Here is a 22962-nt window from a genome sequence, read left to right on the forward strand (position 1 = left end):
CTTCCTTGGTCTCAATCAAATAATTGAGGAAAATAGACAAAGAAACTCTCTCTCTCTCTCTCTCTCTCTCTCTCTCTCTCTCTCTCTCTCTCTCTCTCTCTCTCTCTCTCTCTCTCTCCCCAGAAAGAACCGTTTGATTTCATTGTTGTGGTAGATACGACCTTGTACTGCAAATAATTCCAGGAATGGACCGACTAGAAATTTATGATGCAACTGCTGAGGAATGCTGTTGACTCTCTCTCTCTCTCTCTCTCTCTCTCTCTCTCTCTCTCTCTCTCTCTCTCTCTCTCTCTCTATAGGTTCGCCATTATTCGCTCAAGAATGTTCGTTCCCAGGAATGCTTCGGATATGTAACAATTTGTTTTTTTTAATTCTGCTTGCAACTCGCGAATACGAGTACGTCAATTAAGTCTCTCTCTCTCTCTCTCTCTCTCTCTCTCTCTCTCTCTCTCTCTCTCTCTCTCTCTCTCTCTCTCTTAGGTACTTCAGGATATTCCTTGTTAAAGAAATAACATTGTATTTTAATGATGTTTACGAATCAGCGTATGTATATGTGTCATACAAGATTACTCTCTCTCTCTCTCTCTCTCTCTCTCTCTCTCTCTCTCTCTCTCGCAAAATCAGCCTGTACTGCGCAACGTCAACGAGAAACTGTTTAACTGTAATTAAACTTGACTTATCTTCCTGATGGTTTAACAGGGCATCATTAGAAAGACGATAATGCTATTTATCGCCCTGTGATTGACTTGCATTGTCTAACGAGTCACTCACCTTGACTCATGTTTTGTGTGAGTAACTGGGATTTATACACCCCCTTCCCCCCGTCACCTTATCGTTGCCAGCGAATCAAAAAAAAATAAATAAATAAAAAGAAAAAGCGTGTGATTCACCGACTGTGTTATTGAATGTGAATCATGTACTAGGTATAATTATAGGTCGTTATGGATGTTGATAACAATGCGGATGTTTCTGGTATGTATATGTATATATATATATATATATATATATATATATATATATATATATATATATATTCGGGATTTGGATAAAATCTTTCGCTTCTTTAATAAAATGACGATGTAACTAACTTTTAAAGTGAAAATTAGTCCTAATTCGATATAATTATGTTAATTAAGTTTTCGTATGTTTATTATTGTTATAATTATTATTATAGAATAGTAATAGGAGTACTAAAGTAAATTTGCATGTTCCTCTCTCTCTCTCTCTCTCTCTCTCTCTCTCTCTCTCTCTCTCTCTTCTCTCTCTCTCTCCTGTAGAGGTTTTTTCCCGTTCATTCTTGAATATATATATAAGTAAAATATTTATATTCCATTATGTTCTCTCTCTCTCTCTCTCTCTCTCTCTCTCTCTCTCTCTACTCTCCTCTCTCTCTCTCTCTTTAGAGGTTTTCCCGTTCATTCTTGAATATTGTATATAAGTTGGAATATATTGTATTATGTTCATTCTCTCTCTCTCTCTCTCTCTCTCTCCTCTCTCTCTCTCTCTCTGGCTTTTCGAGGGCCAAGGCTCGGCGGTGCACTATACGTATTTTAGAATTGGAATTTCTGAAGAGCAGTTTCCACTGGTTCTCTCCAGAACCGGGCGACGGCGGCCTCTCGGTCCGCTAATATTATAGATGACAGGGCTAAAATCATTTTCTGAGGGTTTGAACACAGTTGCATCGTTGCAGTGCATTACTGCCCTAAAATTATCCCCCTTGTATTTTAATAATGAACAGACATTTTCATCTGTTTGTTTATTTATTTGTTTATTTTTTTTATAGGTGAACTTCTTTCTGCATTTTCCTTCACTTGCTGTAACTTGTTTCTGATGGACGCTTTATTATCTTTTGGAAGGTTGAATTTCAAGTCAGTGGCCCCATTTTGGTGGGCCTGGTCCATATGGATAGGGCTCATCTTCTGAATAATAATAATAATAATAATAATAATAATAATAATAATAATAATAATAATAATGTGGGTTAGGTCGTCAATGTACTGGTTAAGCAACATTGGGGCTGGTCAGTCGTTGGATGGGTGACCGCTCTCCCGGCGTTGATTCCTTGGGAAAGGATCTTTACCATAATTTCCTCAGTCTACTCAGCTGTAAATGAGTACCTATCCCTGATGGGGAAGGATCCAGCTATGGCTTAAATAGCAACACTTAGCAGTGATTGAAAGAAATGAAGGAATAAACGACAACGACGTAAATGGAACCTCTGGCAACAGAGGAGCTTCGTCCGGCAGCCAGGTACTTGGAGGTCGTCATCCAGCAACTGACCACCACAACGACAGTAACCAACAGCCTGAGATTGGAGCTACTGAAGCAAACCAAAGGAAGAAATGGACAAGAGAAGAAAATAAGGAAATATAGAGATGCTACATCAGAAGCAACTCGACGGAGAGAGGATACAGAAGAAGGTTGGTCAACATCTGGAATGAGAGGAATAACACCCCCCAAGTAAGGAACATAAAGAAAAAGAACTGGCTCTCCCCAACAGAAAGTGAAGGGAAATGTCACACGACAACGAATTACATGAAGACGAACTGAGAGATGATGCCACAGAAGACGACAGGGATGATGAGGTATCAAACAACGACACACGAAGAAACACCGACGAAGTAACAGAGAGGACGAAATGGGTAGAAAAGATTAGACAATGGATGGAGCCAGATACAGAGAGAACAAAGATCCCCTCCTTGAAAGCCTACAACACCAAGAAATTAGGCAGAAAACAAGTGAGGTCAATGAAGTAATGGGCATAAAACACCACCAGTATCACAGAAACAAATAACTTTGCATATGCAGGAGCAAGATTAGTAGCAGAACTGATGGGGATTCGAACACGAACACCAACACCACCAGCACAACCAACCCAACAGAAACCTAAACAGTAACCCCCTTGGAAAAAGGCGCCTGGAAAAGCAAATAATGGTGATGAAATCTGACTTGAGTAAACTGAAAGTGATGGCAGAAAAAAGGCTAAGAAGCAAGAAAACAAGGGAGGAGCTCAATGAGAAATACAAAGTACAAGAGAGGGGAATAAACAACACAATAGATGTAAAACAGAGGCTTAAGGCCAAAGCACATAAGATCCAACAGAACAAACTATTCGGAACCAACCAGAAAAGACTATATGGCCAACTAAGAGGGGAAGACAACCACCAAGAAATTCCTGAAGCCAAACCAAGTAAGAGACTGGGAAAACATATGGAGCAATCCAGTATCACACAACAAACATGCAACATGGCTCCAGGAAGTCAAGGAAGAAGAAACAGGGAGAATAAAGCAAAGATTCACAGAGATCACGACAGACAAAAGCCCTCCACTGGAGCTTGTGCAAGAAACATCAGCTACCTTGCAGTAATAAGTGGTACGAGCACCAACCTGAGGGAGTGATAGAAAACGATCAGGCAAAGATCCTCGGGACTATGGTATCAGAACAGATAGGGGTGATACGTGCAAATAGACCAGACGTTACGTTGATTAACAAAGTCAAGAAGAAAGTATCACTCAATGATGTCGCAATACCATGGGACACCAGAGTTGAAGAGAAAGAGAGAGAAAAAATGGATGAGTATCAAGATCTGAAAATAGAAATAAGGATATGGGATATGCCAGTGGAAATTGTACCCATAATCATAGGAGCACTAGGCACAATCTCAAGATCCCTGAAAAGGAATCTAGGAAAACTAGAGGGTGAAGTAGCTCCAGGACTCATGCAGAAGAGTGTGATCCTAGAAACGGCGCACATAGTAAGAAAAGTGATGGACTCCTAAGGAGGCAGGATGCAACCCGGAACCCCATACTATGAATACCAGTCGAATTGGAGGACTGTGATAGAGTGAAAATAATAATAATAATAATAATAGTTTTTCGAGGAAGCTTGAATTTCATGTCAATGGCCCCTTTGGTGGGCCTGTTTCATATGGATAGGGCTCATCTTCTGAATAATAATAATAATAATAATAATAGTTTTTCGAGGAAGCTTGAATTTCATGTCAATGGCCCCTTTGGGTTCCATATGGATAGGGCTTGTCTGAATAATAATAATAATAATAATAATAATAATATTTCTAGGAAGCTTGAATTTTAAGTCAACGGCCCCTTTGCTGCGCTTGTTCACAATGGCCAGGGGTCATCCTCCTAATAATGAAAGTAATCATTGCTTGAAAAGGAGAATAAGTAAAATTCGCTGTTATGACACTCAACCCTCTTTCAGTATGACCTGTTGTTAACAGTTTTTAATTATTTGTGAAGAAGAAAGTGCAGTGCGCCAGAGAAGTTAAGGATCGAATAAACACAGCTGCGTTTATTCTCTCATAGCAGAAATAGCTGCGTTTGGGAAATATTTGTTTATTTTCAGGATGAGAGAGAGAGAGAGAGAGAGAGAGCCAGCGTTCTCGAAAACGTAGAATGCGTTTTTAATCTGCCGCGGAATCAGACTTGGCTCTGGCACTGTGGCACTGCTTTCAGTTATTTAGTTTCAACTTTTCGCGTGGACGACTTTTCTTTTCCTTAGGGAAGTAGACTTGTCATACCTCGAAGGACGACTTTTTTTTTTTTTTGGGGGGGGGGGGGTTGGTTTGTGGGTGGGCCGTCGATTTTTCATTTCCTCAAGGACGACATTTTTCCATTTTTGTAGGAACGACTTTCCATTCCTTTAGGGACGACTTTTAATTTTTTGGATTGCCTCATTTTCAATCCTTTTTGTGGACGATTTTTCACTCAATTAGGGACGACTTTCCATGCCTCTAGGAACGACTTTCCATTCTTTCAAGACGACTTTTAATTTTTTTTGGGCGGTGCCTCATTTTCAATCCTTTTTGTGGACGACTTTCCATTCCTCTAGGAACGACTTTCCATTTTCTTAGGACGACGTATCATTCCTTTAGGACGACTTTTCATTTAATTACGGACGACTTTTCATTCCTTTAGGACGACTTTGGACGATTTTTCATTCCTTTAGGGATGACTTTCCATTACTTTTAGGACGACTTTGGACGACTTTCCATTCCTTGAGGGACGACTTTCCATTCCCATTAGGACTACTTTGGACGACTTTCCATTCCTTTAGGACGACATTGGACGACTTTTCATTCCTTTAAGGACGACTTTTAATTTGTTTCGGGTGCCTCATTTTCAATCCTTTTTTGGACGACATTAAATTCCTTCCTTCAGAGAGAGACTAACTTTTCATCCCTTTCAGAACGACTTTCAAATTCCTTACGTTGAACAAGGGATTGAGGTTGCAGGGGGAGGAGTGAGGGTGAGGGAGTGAGCGGAGGAAGAGCACACTCACACACACACACACACACGTGGCTTACATTAATTCCGTAGCGACTCGAGTAACTGCATACCACGTAATCAGTGACGCAGTTTGTATGATTTAGGTTATTTATGGGAAAGGGGGTCGTGTGGAGGAGGGTGGTGGGTGGCCTCCTGGGGGAGGGGGGTTAAGGTCGGTCGTTCAGCTACGTCGTAGATGCGTTTGAAGAGGGTCAGGGAAAGGGGAACCCCAATAGAGAGAGAGAGAGAGAGAGAGAGAGAGAGAGAGAAGAGAGAGAGAGAGCCCAGCCCCTTAGGGATGCAGCAGCAGTGGTGGAGGTGTGGAGGAGGGGCAAGGTTGGGTTTGAGGTAAAAGGGGGAGGGGGGGGGAGGGGGAGGAAGGGGTACGGCCTGTACACAGAGAGAGAGTGAGGGGCCGAGAAGGCAAGATGTGGTCTCAGATGACGCAATCCACCGCAGTCTCTCTCTCTCTCTCTCTCTCTCTCTCTCTCTCTCTCTCTCTCGTTAACTCCTCGAGTCGATATCGCTCTGGTGTGCTTGTTTGCACATGGATAGGGTTCTTCTCCTGAATATAATAATAATAATAATAATAATAATAATAATAATTTCTCTTATATCCCTATATATTTTCAAATAACGACCACGATTATCTTTTGGGGGGCTTGAATTTTAAGTTGACAGCCCGTGTGGTGGCCTTATTCAACATGTATAGGGTAGTAATAATAATAATAATAATAATAATAATAATAATAATAATAATAATAATTGAAAAATCCTCATAGTAGCACGAGTCTTCAAATGGAGAAACAAATCCACAGTTGTGTAAATGTACATTAATAATAATAATAATAATAATAATAATAATAATATAAGAACAACGCTTGATTTTTTTCCCAGTTATATCAGTGAGTAACTGTTATGTTTTCGATCTCAGGATCTTACTTTGTATTTCATTTTTCTAATGAAGTGTCACCTTGCAAGAATTTTTTAAGAAACCTGGCACCTAACTACAGTTAAATATTGCCTAGTTGTATCTTCTCCTTTTTGTTTTTCTGCGCGCAAGTCTAAATAACTCGTTTAGCAAGCAGGTATATACCTCATTCATTCCACGCTTACCTGGTCTGTACAAGCTTCGTAAAGGCGTTAAAGATTGTAACGGTATTTGATGCATGCAGTCTTATATTGTTGTTCGTTCGCTTGCCAAATCACTAGCAGGGAGAAGAGGTCGATAATTAGCTGTTGGAACATGAGAGAGAGAGGAAGAGAGGGAGGAGAGGATAGAGAGAGAGAGAGAGAGAGAGAGAGAGAAGCGTGTTGCTGGCGTGTGGGTAATTTGATTAGACCTTAATCTGCCGTGTGTGTGTAATATATATATATATATATATATATATTATATATATTTAATACTAAAATATATATATATATATATATATATTATAATATAATATATGCTGTGTGGGTGTATTTTTGTACAGGATTTTTGTGCTCCAGTTTACGTATACGATTACGATTATGAGGGATATATATATATATATATATATATATATATATATATATATATATATATATTATATATATATATATAAGTGTGTGTGTATACCTACATACGAATACACATAAATATCTTGGAAAGGACTTTAATAAACAACACGTATATAATTCCCTTCCCCTGCATTTTATACGTCAACATACACGCTGACTGGTGGTGGTGTTTTGTCCTCGGGGGGGGGCAAAGACCCGTTATAATAACCTTCGTTGAATCGAACTGCACACAAAACACAAGACCTTCTTCGTCGTCGATGTTGTTATTGCTTCACCATGGGACGGTGACGACGATGTATTGTGTTACCTGGGGGTGTGTGACGTGACGTAACGGAAGGAGATGGAAGCTGAAGAGGAGGGGGAGGGTAACAGCGGGGGAATGTATATTTTTAGGGGAGGGGGTTTTGGTAGGGGTTGCGTATGTACATGACACATTTTTCTGTTATTTACGTAATGTGACGTGATCGTTTCTATGTGACAACGTGGTGTAACGTCTTCCATATACCCACCTCGACGACCCCCTGCCACGTCAATAGGTATGTGTGTGTGTGTGTGTGTGTGTATGTGTCGATTGTATCTTGCGCAGTGGAAGCGCTGGTGCCGGCACGGAGAGAGAGAGAGAGAGAGAGAGAGGTTCCTCCACAATCTTTTCCTCCACCACCTCCTCCTCCACAATCTCTCTTTCTCTCTCTCTCTCTACCATCGCCACCACTTAGGGAAGTCACAGAGCCCATCACGCCCCTCGCCCCCTTTCCCTTACACTACCCAGTGTGAGGTGCTTGGGGGGACGGGGGTTTGGGGGGGGGTGTTTACACACACACACACACACACTAACACACACACACAGCACAATCTGTGGAATATTATCATTAGTTATTGTTTCATCGTGCGTGTGTTGAGTCGTTCATTCACTCTGTTCAGGGAATCGGTCTCGTTCTGTGTGAATTTTTCGGAAAGGAGGATAATAGAAAGTTGGTCATTGCGAAAGAGAAAGGAAAGTTTAATGGCTCACAAACGAAAGAATTAGAACAAAAAGTTGGTTGTTTTGAAAAAAAAAAAAAAAAAAGTTGATAGGTCAAGAAATGAGCGAGAACAGAAAGTTGGTGTTTTGAAAAAAAAAAAAAAAAAAAAGTTGATGGCTCAAGGCACGAAAGAGAATACTAGTGTTGGTTATTTTGAAATGAAAAGAGAAATTGGGTTATATTGAAAGAAGAGAAAATTTGATGGCTCGAGGAACGTAAGAAAGAGAATTTTTAAACAAAAAGTTTGTTCCACTGAAACAGAATATAAAAGTTGATGGCTCAGAGAACTAAAGAAAGAGGAATAGTAAGTTTATCATTGAAAATGACAGAAATTGAAGATGATGGCTCAAGGAACGAAAGAGAGAGAGAGAGAGAGAGAGAGAGAGAGAGAGAGAGAGAGAGAGAGAGAGAGAGAGAGAGAGTATTGAAAGTTAGCTACACTGAAACAGAAGAGGAAATTGAAGACTTAAGAATTGACAAGAAGCAAATGGTGGAGAATTGCAGAATGGAAACAGAAACGTGAAATTCATCTCAGAAAAGGTGGAGAATTATAGAATGAAAACAGAAAACGTGAAATTCACCTCAGAAAAGGTGGTGGAGAATTTTAGAATGAAAACGGAAACGGGAATTTCACCTCAGAGGAGGTGGAGAATTTTAGAATGAAAACGGAAACGTGAAATTCACATCAGAAAAGATGGAAAATTTTATAATGAAAACAGAAACGCGAAATTCGCAACAGAAACGTGAAATTCACCTCAGAAAAGGTGGAGAATTATATAATAAAAACAGACACGTGAAATTTACCTCAGAAAAGGTGGAGAATTTTAGAATAAAAACAGAAACGTGAAATTCACCTCAGAAAAGATGGAGAATTATAGAATGAAAACAGAAAACGTGAAATTCACCTCAGAAAAGGTGGAGAATTATAGAATGAAAACAGAAAACGTGAAATTCACCTCAGAAAATGCAAATGCATGATCAAGCCAAGTGTGTTATTGCGTGGTTGGTTATTGAAAGCACCATGCATGTTCTACCTTGATTACTGTAAGGAAGTATGTTTTGTTTCATGGTTCTCTCTCTCTCTCTCTCTCTCTCTCTCTCTCTCTCTCTCTCTCTCTCTCTCTAAGCTTTTGTAACTTTGCAAGGACCAGACGGTATTTCATGTCCATCCTTGAATATTGTTAGTAGTAAGCATTTTATTTAGCTCTCTCTCTCTCTCTCTCTCTCTCTCTCTCTCTCTCTCTCTCTCTCTCTCTCTATTAGAGGTTTTCCAGTTTATTCTTGATTATTGTATATAAGTAGGAATATTTTATCTCTCTCTCTCTCTCTCTCTCTCTCTCTCTCTCCTCTCTATCTCATTTAAGAGGTTTTCCAGTTTATTTCTTGATTATTGTAATATAAGGGAATAAATTTTATCTCTCCTCTCTCTCTCTCCTTCTCTCTCTCCTCTCTCTCTCTCTCTCTCTCTCTCTCTCTCTGGAATACATTTTTCCCAGTAGCCAGATATTGTAATGGCACGTAAAATGTTTTCCATTTTTTTAAAAAAGTGCATTGTTAGTATGCATTGTGAAAACATCACTTTTGAAATTTGCTATGTGGCCGCAGCTTTTGATTTTCACAAAAAAAAAGTTTGAGTGCTACTTTTTTATTTATTTATTTCCTTGCGACTTGCGGTAGGAAAGTGTTGAGAGAGAGAGAGAGAGAGAGAGAGAGAGAGAGAGAGAGAGAGAGAGAGAGAGAGAGACGTTGTCCTCTAACTATTAATAGTTTTTTTTTTGGTGAAACCTAAGACATGAGTTGCCTAAGGGAACGTCTACAGATTATTATTATTATTATTATTATTATTATTATATTATTATTATATTATTATTATTATTATTATTATTATTATTATCACACATTACTGGTTTATCTATGGGTAATTACAGCTGACGATAATTGGCGTATCATTTGTATTACAGTACTATATTTTTTTGTCGTTTTAAAATTTTATTTTTTAAAACAAATTACGTATTTAATTACTATTTTTTAACAAATTACGTATTTAATGACTACATAGAAACAAGGAACTTATGTATATGATTTTAGTGCTTGAAGAAAATTGGGAAATTTTTGGTCAGTAAGAAATGTAATTATATAAATACACACACACACACACACACACACACAACACACACATATATATATACTAGTATATATATATATATATATATATATATATATATATATATATATATATTTTAATTTATATATGTGTGTGTATGTATGTATGTATGGTGCAAGTCCTCTCGTGGAATTTGTTGTTAATAATGAACACTGATGACAAAAGTCGTAAAGTAAACAACGAAAATCGACAAGGTCGTATAGAGTGAAACAACAGGGTTTGTACAGAGTGAAACCGCAGAGTTTTATAGAGTGAAATAACAGTATTATAAACAGTATTATATAGATTGAAACAACAGGATTGCATAGAGTGAAACAACTATCCAATAGAGTGAAACAACAGGGTTGGACGTAGAGTGAAACAAGGGAGTTGTATAGAGTGAAACAACAGGGATGTATAGAGTGAAACAACAGGGTTGTATAGAGTGAAAGAGCAATCATGCAGAGTGAAACAACAGGGTTGTATAGGGTGAAACAACAGGGTTGTACAGGGTGAAACAGCAGTGTTGTGTAGAGTGAAAGAGCAATCATACAGAGTGAAACAACAGAGTTGTATAGAGTGAAAGAGCAATCATGCAGAGTGAAACAACAGGGTTGTATAGAGTGAAATAGCAGTCATGCAGAGAGAAACAACAGAGTTGTATAGAGTGAAAGAGTAATCATTCAGAGTTAAACAACAGAGTTGTATAGAGTGAAAGAGCAATCATACAGAGTGAAACAACAGAGTTGTATAGAGTGGAAGAGCAATCATGCAGAGTGAAACAACAGGGTTGTATAGAGTGAAAGAGCAATCATACAGAGTGAAACAACAGAGTTGTATAGAGTGAAAGAGCAATCATGCAGAGTGAAACAACAGGGTTGTATAGAGTGAAAGAGCAGTTATGCAGAGTGAAACAACACGGTTGTATAGAGTGAAAGAGCAGTCATGCAGAGTGAAACAACAGGGTTGAATAGGGTGGAACAACAGGGTTGTATAGAGTGAAAGAGCAACCATACAGAGTGAAACAACAGGGTTGTATAGGGTGGAACAACAGGGTTGTATAGAGTGAAAGAGCAATCATACAGAGTGAAACAACAGGATTGTATAGGGTGGAACAACAGGGTTGTATAGAGAGAAAGAGCAATCATACAGAGTGAAACAACAGAGTTGTATAGAGTGAAAGAGCAATCATGCATAGTGAAACAACAGGGTTGTATAGAGTGAAAGAGCAATCATGCAGAGTGAAACAACAGGGTTGTGTAGAGTGAAATAGCAGTCATGCAGAGTGAAACAACGAAACAACAGGGTTGTATAGAGTGAAAGAGCAGTCATTCAGAGTGAAACAACGAAACAACAGGGTTGTATAGAGTGAAAGAGCAGTCATGCAGAGTGAAACAACAGGGGTGTATAGAGTGAAAGAGCAACATCACTTTCTCCCATCTCTTTCGCCTAAGTGATTTTGAGATCTGCCGATGAAAAGGGAGGGGGTGGGGTGGTTGAGAAGGAACCTACCTTCAGAGGGGAAGCCATTACCAAGGGGGGAGGGGGAGCGGAGATGAAATTGTTGCGTCATGTAAACACTGATGACGTCACAGTAAGAGTGACCATTATTTATCCAGAAAAGAAACTGATAAACTGATGTAAATAAAAAAAAAAAGATGATAAAGATGTATAAATAATCGTCTAATTAGATAATTGATAAAGGAAAGAAGGAGGGATTGGTGTAGGTAAGGATAGCGGAATGAAAATATAATTAACATTGCTTGAAATGTAAATATTTGATCATGAACACTGCAAGAAGCCTAAAGATCTTATAATTTATCACTTCGTAAAACAGCCTCCTATCCGAATGATGTGCTTAGAAGACGATGAGGAGGAGAAGAAGCCGGGATAGTGATGCAATATGCTGACAATTCCCTCCCTCCGTTTTCTGTATTTTTTCTTCATCTTGTTCTCCTTCACGTGACATTTTCAGTATATTCTGTAACCAAAATCTGGAGTTACGGAACATCTTTGCTTTTGAACCCATATTATTTCATTTTTCTTTGATACGCAGTAAGAGATTTACGACTAGAATGCTCAACATATAAAGTATGTAATCTTGGAAAGCCGATGCTGTGGAGTATATGACACCTGTAAATGTGATTTACAGTCCAGGGAACTTTTATAAAGTTATTTTCTTGTTGTTTTAGAAGCGCAGTGCGCGCTGCTTCGAGTTGGCTGAATTGGAGGCACTTGCAAGCACCTCAGCCTTCATGCTTTCATGCGTGTTCTTCTGCATTTTTTTTGCAATTATTTTGTGTTACCCAATTAATTTTGCTCTCTTGTGATGATAGTTTTATTCATTTTTCTAGAGGTCCCGAGGCGTGAGAAGATGGTTTAAGTAAAGAGATTTCTGTATGAATCCATCTGTCCAGATTGCAAGGAAAGGTCATGCAACGCTTCTCTCTCTCTCTCTCTCTCTCTCTCTCTCTCTCTCTCTCTCTCTCTCTCTCTCTCTCTCTCTCACACCTCTTGAGAGGTATCGAAGATGTGACGAAACTATACTACATAAATGTAAAGTGAGAATGCCTTGCCTTTTGCATAAATATCTCTCTCTCCCCTCTCTCTCTCTCTCTCTCTCCTGTGTGTTTGTCTGTTGTTCCGCCTTGGTGTTGGTTTGGCTAACAAGAGACGACATCACGTTTTTATAATGAGAGAGAGAGAGAATAATAATAATAATAATAATGTATTTCTTACTTAGTGCAAATAACATAGATATTGAGACTGTTGATCTGTTTTGGTTATTAAATTCTGGAGGTGCATTTGTTAAATATAAAAGACTAATTGATTCGTTTATATATATATATATATATATATATATATATATATATATATATATATATATATATATATATATATATATATATTCCCATTGCACATAAGAAAGGATCACGTTTAAATCCTTGTTTTTTTTTTTAACCCTGCAAAACAATCCTATATGATATTCGGGTTTAACGGGCCCCAGGGCAGGTTCACTTTCTCTCTCTCTCTCTCTCTCTCTCTCTCTCTCTCTCTCTCTCTCTCTCTCTCTCTCAAATATTATGGAAAAGTTGGAAATGAAAAAAAGAACAACATACCAGAACAGGAAAGAGACATGGGAAAATCCTTATTACTACCAATATTAAATGAAGGAGAAAACACGCAAACCATCATAGTGATGTAATGCGCAGGGTTTAGTTACGAGTAACTCAAAAAGAAAAATAGAGTACTTAGAAGAACTAACCCAAATTGAAAAGAAAATAGATATAATGAATATAAGTGAAACCTGGTATTCCCAAGAGACTGGGAATGATGATCAAATAAAAGGGTTCCAAACTTATAGATCAGAGAAAAAAATAGGGAATCAAGGGGGAACCGCAATATATGGGAAAGAAAAAAAACAAGGAAAAATATATGAGAAATATAGTAACTCAGAATGTGAACTAATAGCGGTCAGAATTTGAATCTGAAAAATTAATGAACATAGTAAATATATAGACCCCTCCGAATACTAAAGAGTTTGACTTAATAATTGAAAAATTGGATGATATATGTAGAAATCACAAGGACTGGACTATTCTCCTATCTGGTGACTTCACTTTCCTTTCGTAGATGGAAAGAACGAATAGGAGATTGTGGATGTACTTATACATATAAAAAAGAGAGTAATAGTAGTGCAGAAGATAAGAGGCAATTCGAAAAGCTATTAGATATGCTACTAGAATAAACAACATTCAAACAAATAAATCACCTGCCAACAAGAAAGGAAAATACTTAGACCTAGTATTTGTGAACGAGGTGAATTATGTTAAAAGAAATAATAGTTTATAATGCGAGTATTTCAGACCATAATGTCATAGAATTAACAGTTCATTCCAAAGCAAGTGAAAACAGAGATAAGCAAGAAATGAAAAAAGTGGGAAGGATATGGAAAATACAAACTTTACAGTAAAAATATAAAATGGTCAGAAAATAAATGAAGAATAAACAAACAAAGATTGGGATAACATTTTCGTAAGCGATGACATAAGAGTAAATACGGAGATATTATTTAAAATATTAGAGAAAATAGTGGATAAATATATACCGAAGAAGAAAAGTAAACATCATTCATGCATACCAAGAGACAGAAGGATCTTGTTCCAGAAAATCAGAAAGTGGAAAAAAGGTCTTGCAAAAGAAAAAAATGCATGGAAAGTTATAGAACTAAAAAAGTAAGATAGAAAATGCAGAACAAAAGATTATACAATCAAAAGAAAAGGAAAACGGGACTTGGAAGAAAAAACCCTATTATACTCATATGCGAAGAAGATGAATAAAAGAAGAATAGAAATAGGCCTCTGAGAATTGAAGGGAGATTAACGAATGAAAAAAAGGAAATTTGCGAACATACTGGCAGAACGATATAAGAGAGAATTCACCCATAGAATAGATAATGAAGATAATGATATAGAAGTAAGGGACGAAAAATAGTGAATATTTAGCTGACATAGAAATTAATGAAGCTGATATTGTGCAGGCAATTAATGAAAGAAAAAAGGAGCTGCTGCAGGGCCTGATGGAATCCCTGCTATTTTGTTAAAGAAAGTAGTTCATTCTATCGCAAAGCCACTTGCAAATATTATTAGACAAAGTGTAGATACAGGCAAGATTTATGATGAGCACAAATTAGCATATATCACCCCTACTTTCAAAAGTGGATCAAGACTTGAGGCAAGTAATTATAGGCCTGTGAGTCTAACATACATATTATGAAAGTGTATGAAAGGGTAATGAAGAAAAATATTATGAAACATTTAATAAAAAAATAATTTGTTTAATATAGGACAACACGGTTTCGTACCGGAAAAAGTACACAAACCCAACTGTTAGTCCACCGTGAGAAACATATTCAAAAATATGAAAAGCGGAAATGAAACAGATGTGGGTATATCTAGACTTTGCAAAAGCTTTTGACAAAGTAGACCATATATATTAGCAAAGAAAATTAGAAAATGAAAACACAATATCGTAGATAAAATAGGAAGATGGTTAAAAGAATTTTTACACAACAGAAAAAAAAAAAAGATAGTTATTGCAACGATGAGAAATCGGATGAAACCAAGGTAATATCCGGTGTGCCACAAGGTACGGTGTTAGCTGCAATACTGTTGTTATTATGATTGAAGACATAGACAGTAATGTTAAGGATTCGGTAGTGAGTAGTTTCGCTGATGACACCAAGAATAAGTAGAGAAATTACTTGTGATGAAGATAGGAACGCTCTACAAAGAGACCTTAACAATTATATGATTGGGCAGCAGGAGTAAAATAGTATGGTATTTAACTCTGATAAATTTGAATCAATAAAATTATGGAGACAGAGAAGGAAAGCTATATGCATATAGGGGATCCTAATAATGAGACAATCACAAATAAGGAAGCAGTTAAAGACCTTGGTGTGATGATGAATAGGACATGTTATGCAATGATCAATTAGCAATTCTTTTGGCAAAATGTAAAGCAAAAATGGGAATGTGGTTACGGCACTTCAAAAAAGAAAAGCTGAACACATGATTATGTTTTATCAAAAATATAGTTCGTAGTCCACTTGAATATTGCAATATGATATGGTACCCACACTATCAAAAGGATATTGCACAAATAGAGAGTGTACAAAGGTCCTTTACAGCTAGAATAGAAGAAGTTAAGGACCTTGACTACTGGGAAAGACTACAATCATTTAAAATTATATAGTCCTAGAAAGGAGGAGAAGAACGCTACATGATAATTCAGGCATGGAAACAGATAGAAGGATAACAGAAAATATCATGGAACTAAAAATATCAGAAAGAGCAAGCAGAGGTAGATTAATAGTGCCCAAAACAATACCAGGAAAAATAAGGAAAGCACACAGGACATTAATCCACTACACACCAGCATCGATAATGCAGCGTCTATTCAATGCGTTGCCAGCTCATCTGAGGAATATATCAGGAGTGAGCGTAGATGTGTTTAAGAATAAGCTCGACAAATATCTAAACTGCATCCCAGACCATCCAAGATTGGAAGATGCAAAATATACCGGAAGATGTACTAGCAACTCTCTGGTAGACATTAGAGGTGCCTCACACTGAGGGACCTGGGGCAACCCGAACGAACTGTAAGGTCTGTAAGGTAAGGTAAGGTAAGGTTTACTGCCCTCAATATGTTTGCACTTTTACAAGTGTATTTTTTATTGTTTGTTCATGTAATGTATTTACGTGTAGGTGTATGTGTACTTGAATGAGGGCGTGTGTATTCGAGTGTACTGTGTAGCTACACTGTAAAGGGGGTATTTGTATGGGATGTTTGTGTAGAACTTCATACGCAAAAAGAAACTATGTATGTGTGTGTGTGTGTGTGTATGTATGCCACTTTGCAGGAATAATTCTCGTGCAACATGGCTCCTCCGTCTCCTCTTCTTGGGAGCTTACCGGCGGTCTTTCTCCTTTTAATCCTCCTCTGCCCTACTTCTTCCATTGCTTGATCAAAGGTGGGTACTTGCTTAGCTCTTGTGTTTAGTACTTGTTTAGCACTTGTTGTGGACTTGTTCAGCACTTGTTGAGAACCTGTTTAGTGCTTGGCTACGACTTGTTTAGCAAATGTCTTGTACTTATCCAGCACTCTCTTGTGTTATGAAATGGGTCAGTTGTGAAAGAGGTCAGGTAGAGAATGGGTCAGCTTTATATAAAATATGTCAGGTTATGAAATAGGTCAGCTATAAAATAAGTCGGTTACGAAACAGGTCAGTTATAAAATAGGTCACGTATAAAATAGGTTACATATAAAAACATCTCAGTTATGATATAGGTCGCATATAAGATAGCTCAATTATAATATATAGGTCAGTTATGAAATAGGTCACTTACAATGTAGGTCAGTTGTTTCTGGTAAAGGTTTTTAATCTCTCTCTCTCTCTCTCTCTCTCTCTCTCTCTCTCTCTCACTTATTTTCTCTCTGTAAATCATTGTTATTGGTTGTAAATCATTGTTATTGATTGTAAATCATTGTTATTGGTACGCCGTTGTGGCCTTTGAGATCATATTACAAAATTTATAAATTTACCCTAATTATTTTTTTCTCTCTCTCTCTCTCTCTCTCTCTCTCTCTCTCTCTCTCTCTCTCTAACTGCTCCGACAGATAAGTAAGCACACGTTGTCTCCTCGGATGGACTAACAAGTCTTTGAGATAGCCTAATCCTTGTAACTCTCTCTCTCTCTCTCTCTCTCTCTGTACCACTAAGGCCTATGCAGGAGCCCTTGCATACTGCACACTGATGAGCCACCCCCGCGTCAGTGACGTCAGTATCCCCCTCCTGCTGACGTCAGGAAAAAGAGAAGGGGGGAGGTGAGTGGATGTGAAGGCGGTGAAGGGTCGGGGGGGGGGGGGGGGGAGGTGGTGGAGGTGGGCGAAATAAGCTGAGGGATTTACATTTCATTGTAATGCTGAGGAGGATGAAAAGCATCGATTGTATTTTTTGTTCTTGCTTGTTTAAGGACAATTCCTACGTCCGTGTGTGTCTGTGTAAGCGTGTACGTACAAGTTGACGTTTGTGTGTAGTACGTATGTGCACATACGTCTGTGCCACGTTTGTGCATGATTACAATTAGGCAACACGTACGAAATAAGGAAGATGGTTTTGAGCAAGCTCGCTTAGTCTATCCTTGACCCGAGGAGGAATGTTGTCATTAACATTCTCTCTCTCTCTCTTCTCTCTCTCTCTCTCTCTCTCTCTCTCATCTAATGCAGGCAGAGAGAGAGAGAGAGAGAGAGAGAGAGAGCTTAAATGGATTTCAGGACTCGTGACGCTCTTGGTTACAGGGTTACGTAATCAATTTTGGAAGAAGCTTTTTCTCCTGTTACCTAAAGGAAAGGAACATAAAACAAAGTTTGCCTTGTAAATGGATAAATAATATATATATATATATATATATATATATGATATATATATATGTATGTATATATACACGTATATATACATATACACATACATATAATATATATATATATATATATATATATAAATATATATTATTAAATTTTTTTTTAAAGCATTCGTTTACTTCGTGCTAATTGTACGTAGCCTCAGTATGTGTGGTATTGCTCTCTCTCTCTCTCCTCTCTCTCTCTCTCTCTCTCTATCTCTCTCTCTCTCTCTCTCTCTCTCTCTGGTGGTCATTTTTTTTCGCTGAACAAAAATGTTGAAATGAAGTTTGAAGAAAGTCTAACTGTTTTTAGTCTTCAAGTGATATGTAATTATTTAATGACGGCAAAAGTATAATAAAAATATAATTAGCCGTAGCTGAATATTCTGGCCACTACAAAACATTTATTATTCATACGCTTTAAAGCAGTGTTCTTAACCTTGGGGCGTGCCCCCTAAGGGTGGCCCATCAGCAAATTACCAGGATATCATGTTTGATATGTTTATGTTTATATATATATATATATATATATATATATATTTATATATAATGTATATATAAATATATGTATATGTATATGTATACACCTTACTATCAATTAATGGCACTGTCACTTACACGAAATTGATCCAAGGATCTCTCTCAGTATTAAGTTTAAATTTTCGCGATTTATTCTGTCTCCTAGTCCGTTTTTATCTTCATTTTTCCGAATGACTCAATTATTAAAGAAAATAAATAAATAAAAAGTAGATCATCAATTCCACCATTGTTATGTACACTCGTTGACAAATTTAAGTCTCGTGTATTACTTATTTATTATTAATAATATTACTATATTTGTTTCTACTATTACTCTTTTTATCGCTAATCCTGTTTTATAATTACTACTACTGTTATTGCTGTCTACGGTTATTACTGATATATTATTATTATACTGCTGCTACTACTACTAGCATTATTATTATTTCTACTGCTTCTACTACTACTGTTATTGCCACTACTACTACTACTAGTAGTAGTAGTATTACTATTATTGCTATCAACTACTTCTACCACTACTATTATTATTATATACTATTATTACTACTACTAGTAGTAGTATGTATTGTTATTACTACTCCTAGTAGTGGTATTTCTATTATTATTTCTACTAATACTACTATTCTTTTATTAACTATTTCTACTACCACTAGTAGTGGTATTTATAATTATTTCACTACTTTACTACTACTATTACTACTTGTGTTAATATTAATACCACTTCCACTATTACTATTATTATTATTACTACTACTAGTATGACTATTATTATTATTTTTACTACTAATATTGTTATTCCTACTACTACTACTGCTACCACTACTACGTACTACTAGTAATTATTATTTTGTCAAGATATAAAAAAATACTGTTATACTTTTTTTTCTCAGAAGCGATCTCATCTCCTCCCTCTGACGTCAGAACGGGATGTCGATATCTCCCCCCCCTCCTCTCACCGTCTTCCCCTTACCCCTTGTCCCAGTTCTCCCCCCCCTCCCCCCCGCTATATTTAGCAGCGAGGGAAAAACAGAAATAGCGTCGAGTGGGCGATTTTTTTTTTTATTTGTTTATTATTATTTTCTTCTTCTTTTTTTTTTTTTGCTTTTGAGGGCACTGCTTAGAGGTTTGTGGTCTGGATGCTGGATGATGCTTGGAGGGAGAGAGTTGAGGAAGAGAGAGAGCGAGAGAGGAGAGAGAGAGAGAGAGAGATAGAGAGAATGGGTTTTTTGTGTGGTGAGAGGATGGTTGATATTATTTATAAATTCTTAATATTGAATTTTATTATAATTATTATTATTATTATTAGAGAGAGAGAGAGAGAATTTTTTGCGTGTGTGGTGAAAAGTGATGGTTCATAATTATTTTGTAGTGGATGAATTTTTATTATATTTATTAATATTTATTATTATTATTGCCATTTATTAGAGAGAAGAGAGAGATCGAGTTCTTTGGAGTGAGGGCAAAATGATTTATTGTATATTTTTCACGGTATTGATCTTATTCGTATATGATTTTATTATTATGATTTAGTTATATTATTATTTATTATTATTAGATTATTTAGAATTATTATAGAGAGAGAGAGAGATCGAGTTTCTTTGAGTGAGGGCATGATTATTGTATAAAAATTCACGGTATTGATCTTATTATTATTATTATTATTTTTCTTTTATTACTAGTATTATTATTATTATTATTATTATTATTATTATTGAGAGAGAGAGAGGAGAGAGAGAGAGAGAGAGAGAGAGAGAGGAGTTACTTTGAGTGAGGGCAAAATGACGATTATTTTGTATTTTTAAATTCTTGATATTGAATTTTATTATTATATTTATTTATTTATTTATTTATTTAATATTATTTTATTATGAGTGAGAGAGAGAGAGAGAGAGACGAGTGAGAGAGAGAGAGAGAGAGAGAGAAAGTTTTCTTTGAGTGTGGGCAAAATGAGGATTATTTTAGATTTTTAAATTTTCTTTGTGATATTGAATTTTATTATTGTTATTATTATTATTTTATTGCTCTATTACAGTCCTTCAATTCGACTGGGTGGTATTTATAGCGTGGGGTTCCAGGTTGCATCCTGCCTCCTTAGAAATCCATCACTTTTCTTACGAAGTGCGCCGTTTGTAGGATCACACTCTTCTGCATGAGTCCTGGAGCTACTTCAGCCTCTAGTTTTTCTAGATTCCTTTTCAGGGATCTTGGGATCGTGCCTAGTGTTCCTATGATTATGGGTACAATTTCCACTGACATATCCCATATCCTTCTTATTTCTATTTTCAGATCTTGATACTTATCCATTTTTTCCCTCTCTTTCTCTTCAACTCTGGTGTCCCATGGTATTGCGACATCAATGAGTGATACTTTCTTCTTGACTTTGTCAATCAATGTCACGTCTGGCCTATTTGCACGTATCACCCTATCCGTTCTGATACCATAGTCCCAGAGGATCTTTGCCTGATCGTTTTCTATCACTCCCTCAGGTTGGTGCTTGTACCACTTATTACTGCAAGGTAGCTGATGTTTCTTGCACAGGTTCCAGTGGAGGGCTTTTGCCACTGAATCATGCCTCTTTTTGTACTGGTTCTTTGCAAGTGCCGGGCATTCGCTTGCTATGTGGTTTGTTTCATTTTTCGTATTGCACTTCCTACATATGGGAGAGATGTTATTTCCGTCTATCGTTCTTTAAACATATCTGGTTCTTAGGGCCTGATCTTGTGCCACTGTTGTCATTCCTTCAGTTTCCTTCTTTAGCTCTCCCCTCTGTAGCCATTGCCATGTATCATCGCTGGCTAGTTCTTTAGTCTGTCTCATGTATTGTCCGTGCATTGGTCTGTTGTGCCAGTCCTCTGTTCTGTTTGTCATTCTCCTGTCTGTATATTTCTGGGTCTTCGTCTACTTTTATTAGTCCTTCTTTCCATGCACGTATTTGCTCTTGGGTGTAGTGCTTTATGTATTGTCATATGTTTCCTGGTTTTCTGATCTATGCTGCGGAGTTCTGCCTTCGTCCATTCCACTATTCCTGCGCTGTATCTGATTACTGGCACTGCCCATGTGTTTATGGCTTTTATCATATTTCCGGCGTTGAGTTTTGACTTGAGTATCGCCTTGAGTCTTCAGCTAATATTCTTTCTGATCGTGTCCTTCATCTCTTGGTGTTTTATATCCCCTCCTTCCATTATTCCTAGGTATTTGTATCCAGTCTCATCTATGTGTTTGATATTATTATTATTTTTTATATTTTTATCCCCCATCACAGTCCTCCAATTCGACTGGGTGGTATTTATAGTGTAGGGTTCCGGGTTGCATCCTGCCTCCTTAGGAGTCCATCACTTTTCTTACCATGTGCGCCGTTTCTATTTTCAGGTCTTGATACTTCTCCATTTTTTCCCTCTCTTTCTCTTCAACTCTGGTGTCCCATGGTATTGCGACATCAATGAGTGATACTTTCTTCTTGATTCTGTCAATCAATGTCACGTCTGGTCTATTTGCACGTATTACCATATCTGTTCTGATACCATAGTCCCAGAGGATCTTTGCCTGATCGTTTTCTATCACTCCCTCAGGTTGGTGCTCGTACCACTTATTACTGCATGGTAGCTGATGTTTCTTGCTCAGGTTCCAGTGGAGGGCTTTTGCCACTGAATCATGCCTTTTTGTACTGGTTCTGTGCAAGTGCGGGACATTCGCTTGCTATGTGGTTTATGGTTTCATTTTTCGTATTGCACTTCATACATATGGGAGAGATGTTATTTCCGTCTATCGTTCTTTGAACATATCTGGTTCTTAGGGCCTGATCTTGTGCCGCTGTTATCATTCCTTCAGTTTCCTTCTTGAGCTCTCCCCCTCAGTAGCCATTGCCACGTGTCATCGCTGGCTAGTTCTTTAGTCTGTATCATATATTGTCCGTGCATTGGTTTGTTGTGCCAGTCCTCTGTTCTGTTTGTCATTCTCTCCTGTCTCTGTATGTTTCTGGGTCTTCGTCTACTTTTATTAGTCCTTCTTCCCATGCACTCTTTAGCCACTCGTCTTCACTGGTTTTCAGATAGTGCCCCAGTGCTCTATTCTCGATGTTGACGCAGTCCTCTATACTTAGTAGTCCTCTCCCTCCTTCCTTTCGTGTTATGTATAGTCTGTCCGTATTTGCTCTTGGGTGTAGTGCTTTGTGTATTGTCATATGCTTCCTAGTTTTCTGGTCTATGCTGCGGAGTTCTGCTTTCGTCCATTCGACTATTCCTGCGATTATAATTAGTATTGTTGTTATTATTATTATTATTATTATTTTTTTTTGCTCTATCACAGTCCTCCAATTCGACTGGGTGGTATTTATAGTGTGGGGTTCCGGGTTGCATCCTGCCTCCTTAGGAGTCCATCACTTTTCTTACTATGTGTGCCGTTTCTAGGATCACACTCTTCTGCATGTGTCCTGGAGCTACTTCAGCCTCTAGTTTTTCTA

At 37.4% G+C, this 22962-nt stretch overlaps 1 protein-coding gene across 5 annotated transcripts in view; it reads left to right on the plus strand.

The window, feature by feature from the left end:
- The window catches only part of LOC135206971 (DNA-directed RNA polymerases I, II, and III subunit RPABC3-like), a 140795-nt gene that overhangs the window by 59794 nt on the left and 58039 nt on the right, over positions 1-22962 (plus strand). The window contains exon 1 of one of the 5 annotated variants that reach the window (XM_064238533.1): positions 7707-8897. The exons of the other annotated variants lie outside the window; for them this stretch is intronic. Coding sequence (XP_064094603.1) covers positions 8828-8897 — 70 coding nt within the window. The 5' untranslated portion in view covers positions 7707-8827. Of the gene's footprint in view, positions 1-7706; positions 8898-22962 lie in introns of those variants that run through there. 5 annotated transcript variants of the gene reach the window in all.

Source organism: Macrobrachium nipponense, chromosome 31 (assembly GCF_015104395.2).
Source record: "Macrobrachium nipponense isolate FS-2020 chromosome 31, ASM1510439v2, whole genome shotgun sequence".
Classification (NCBI taxonomy): Eukaryota; Metazoa; Arthropoda; class Malacostraca; order Decapoda; family Palaemonidae; genus Macrobrachium; species Macrobrachium nipponense.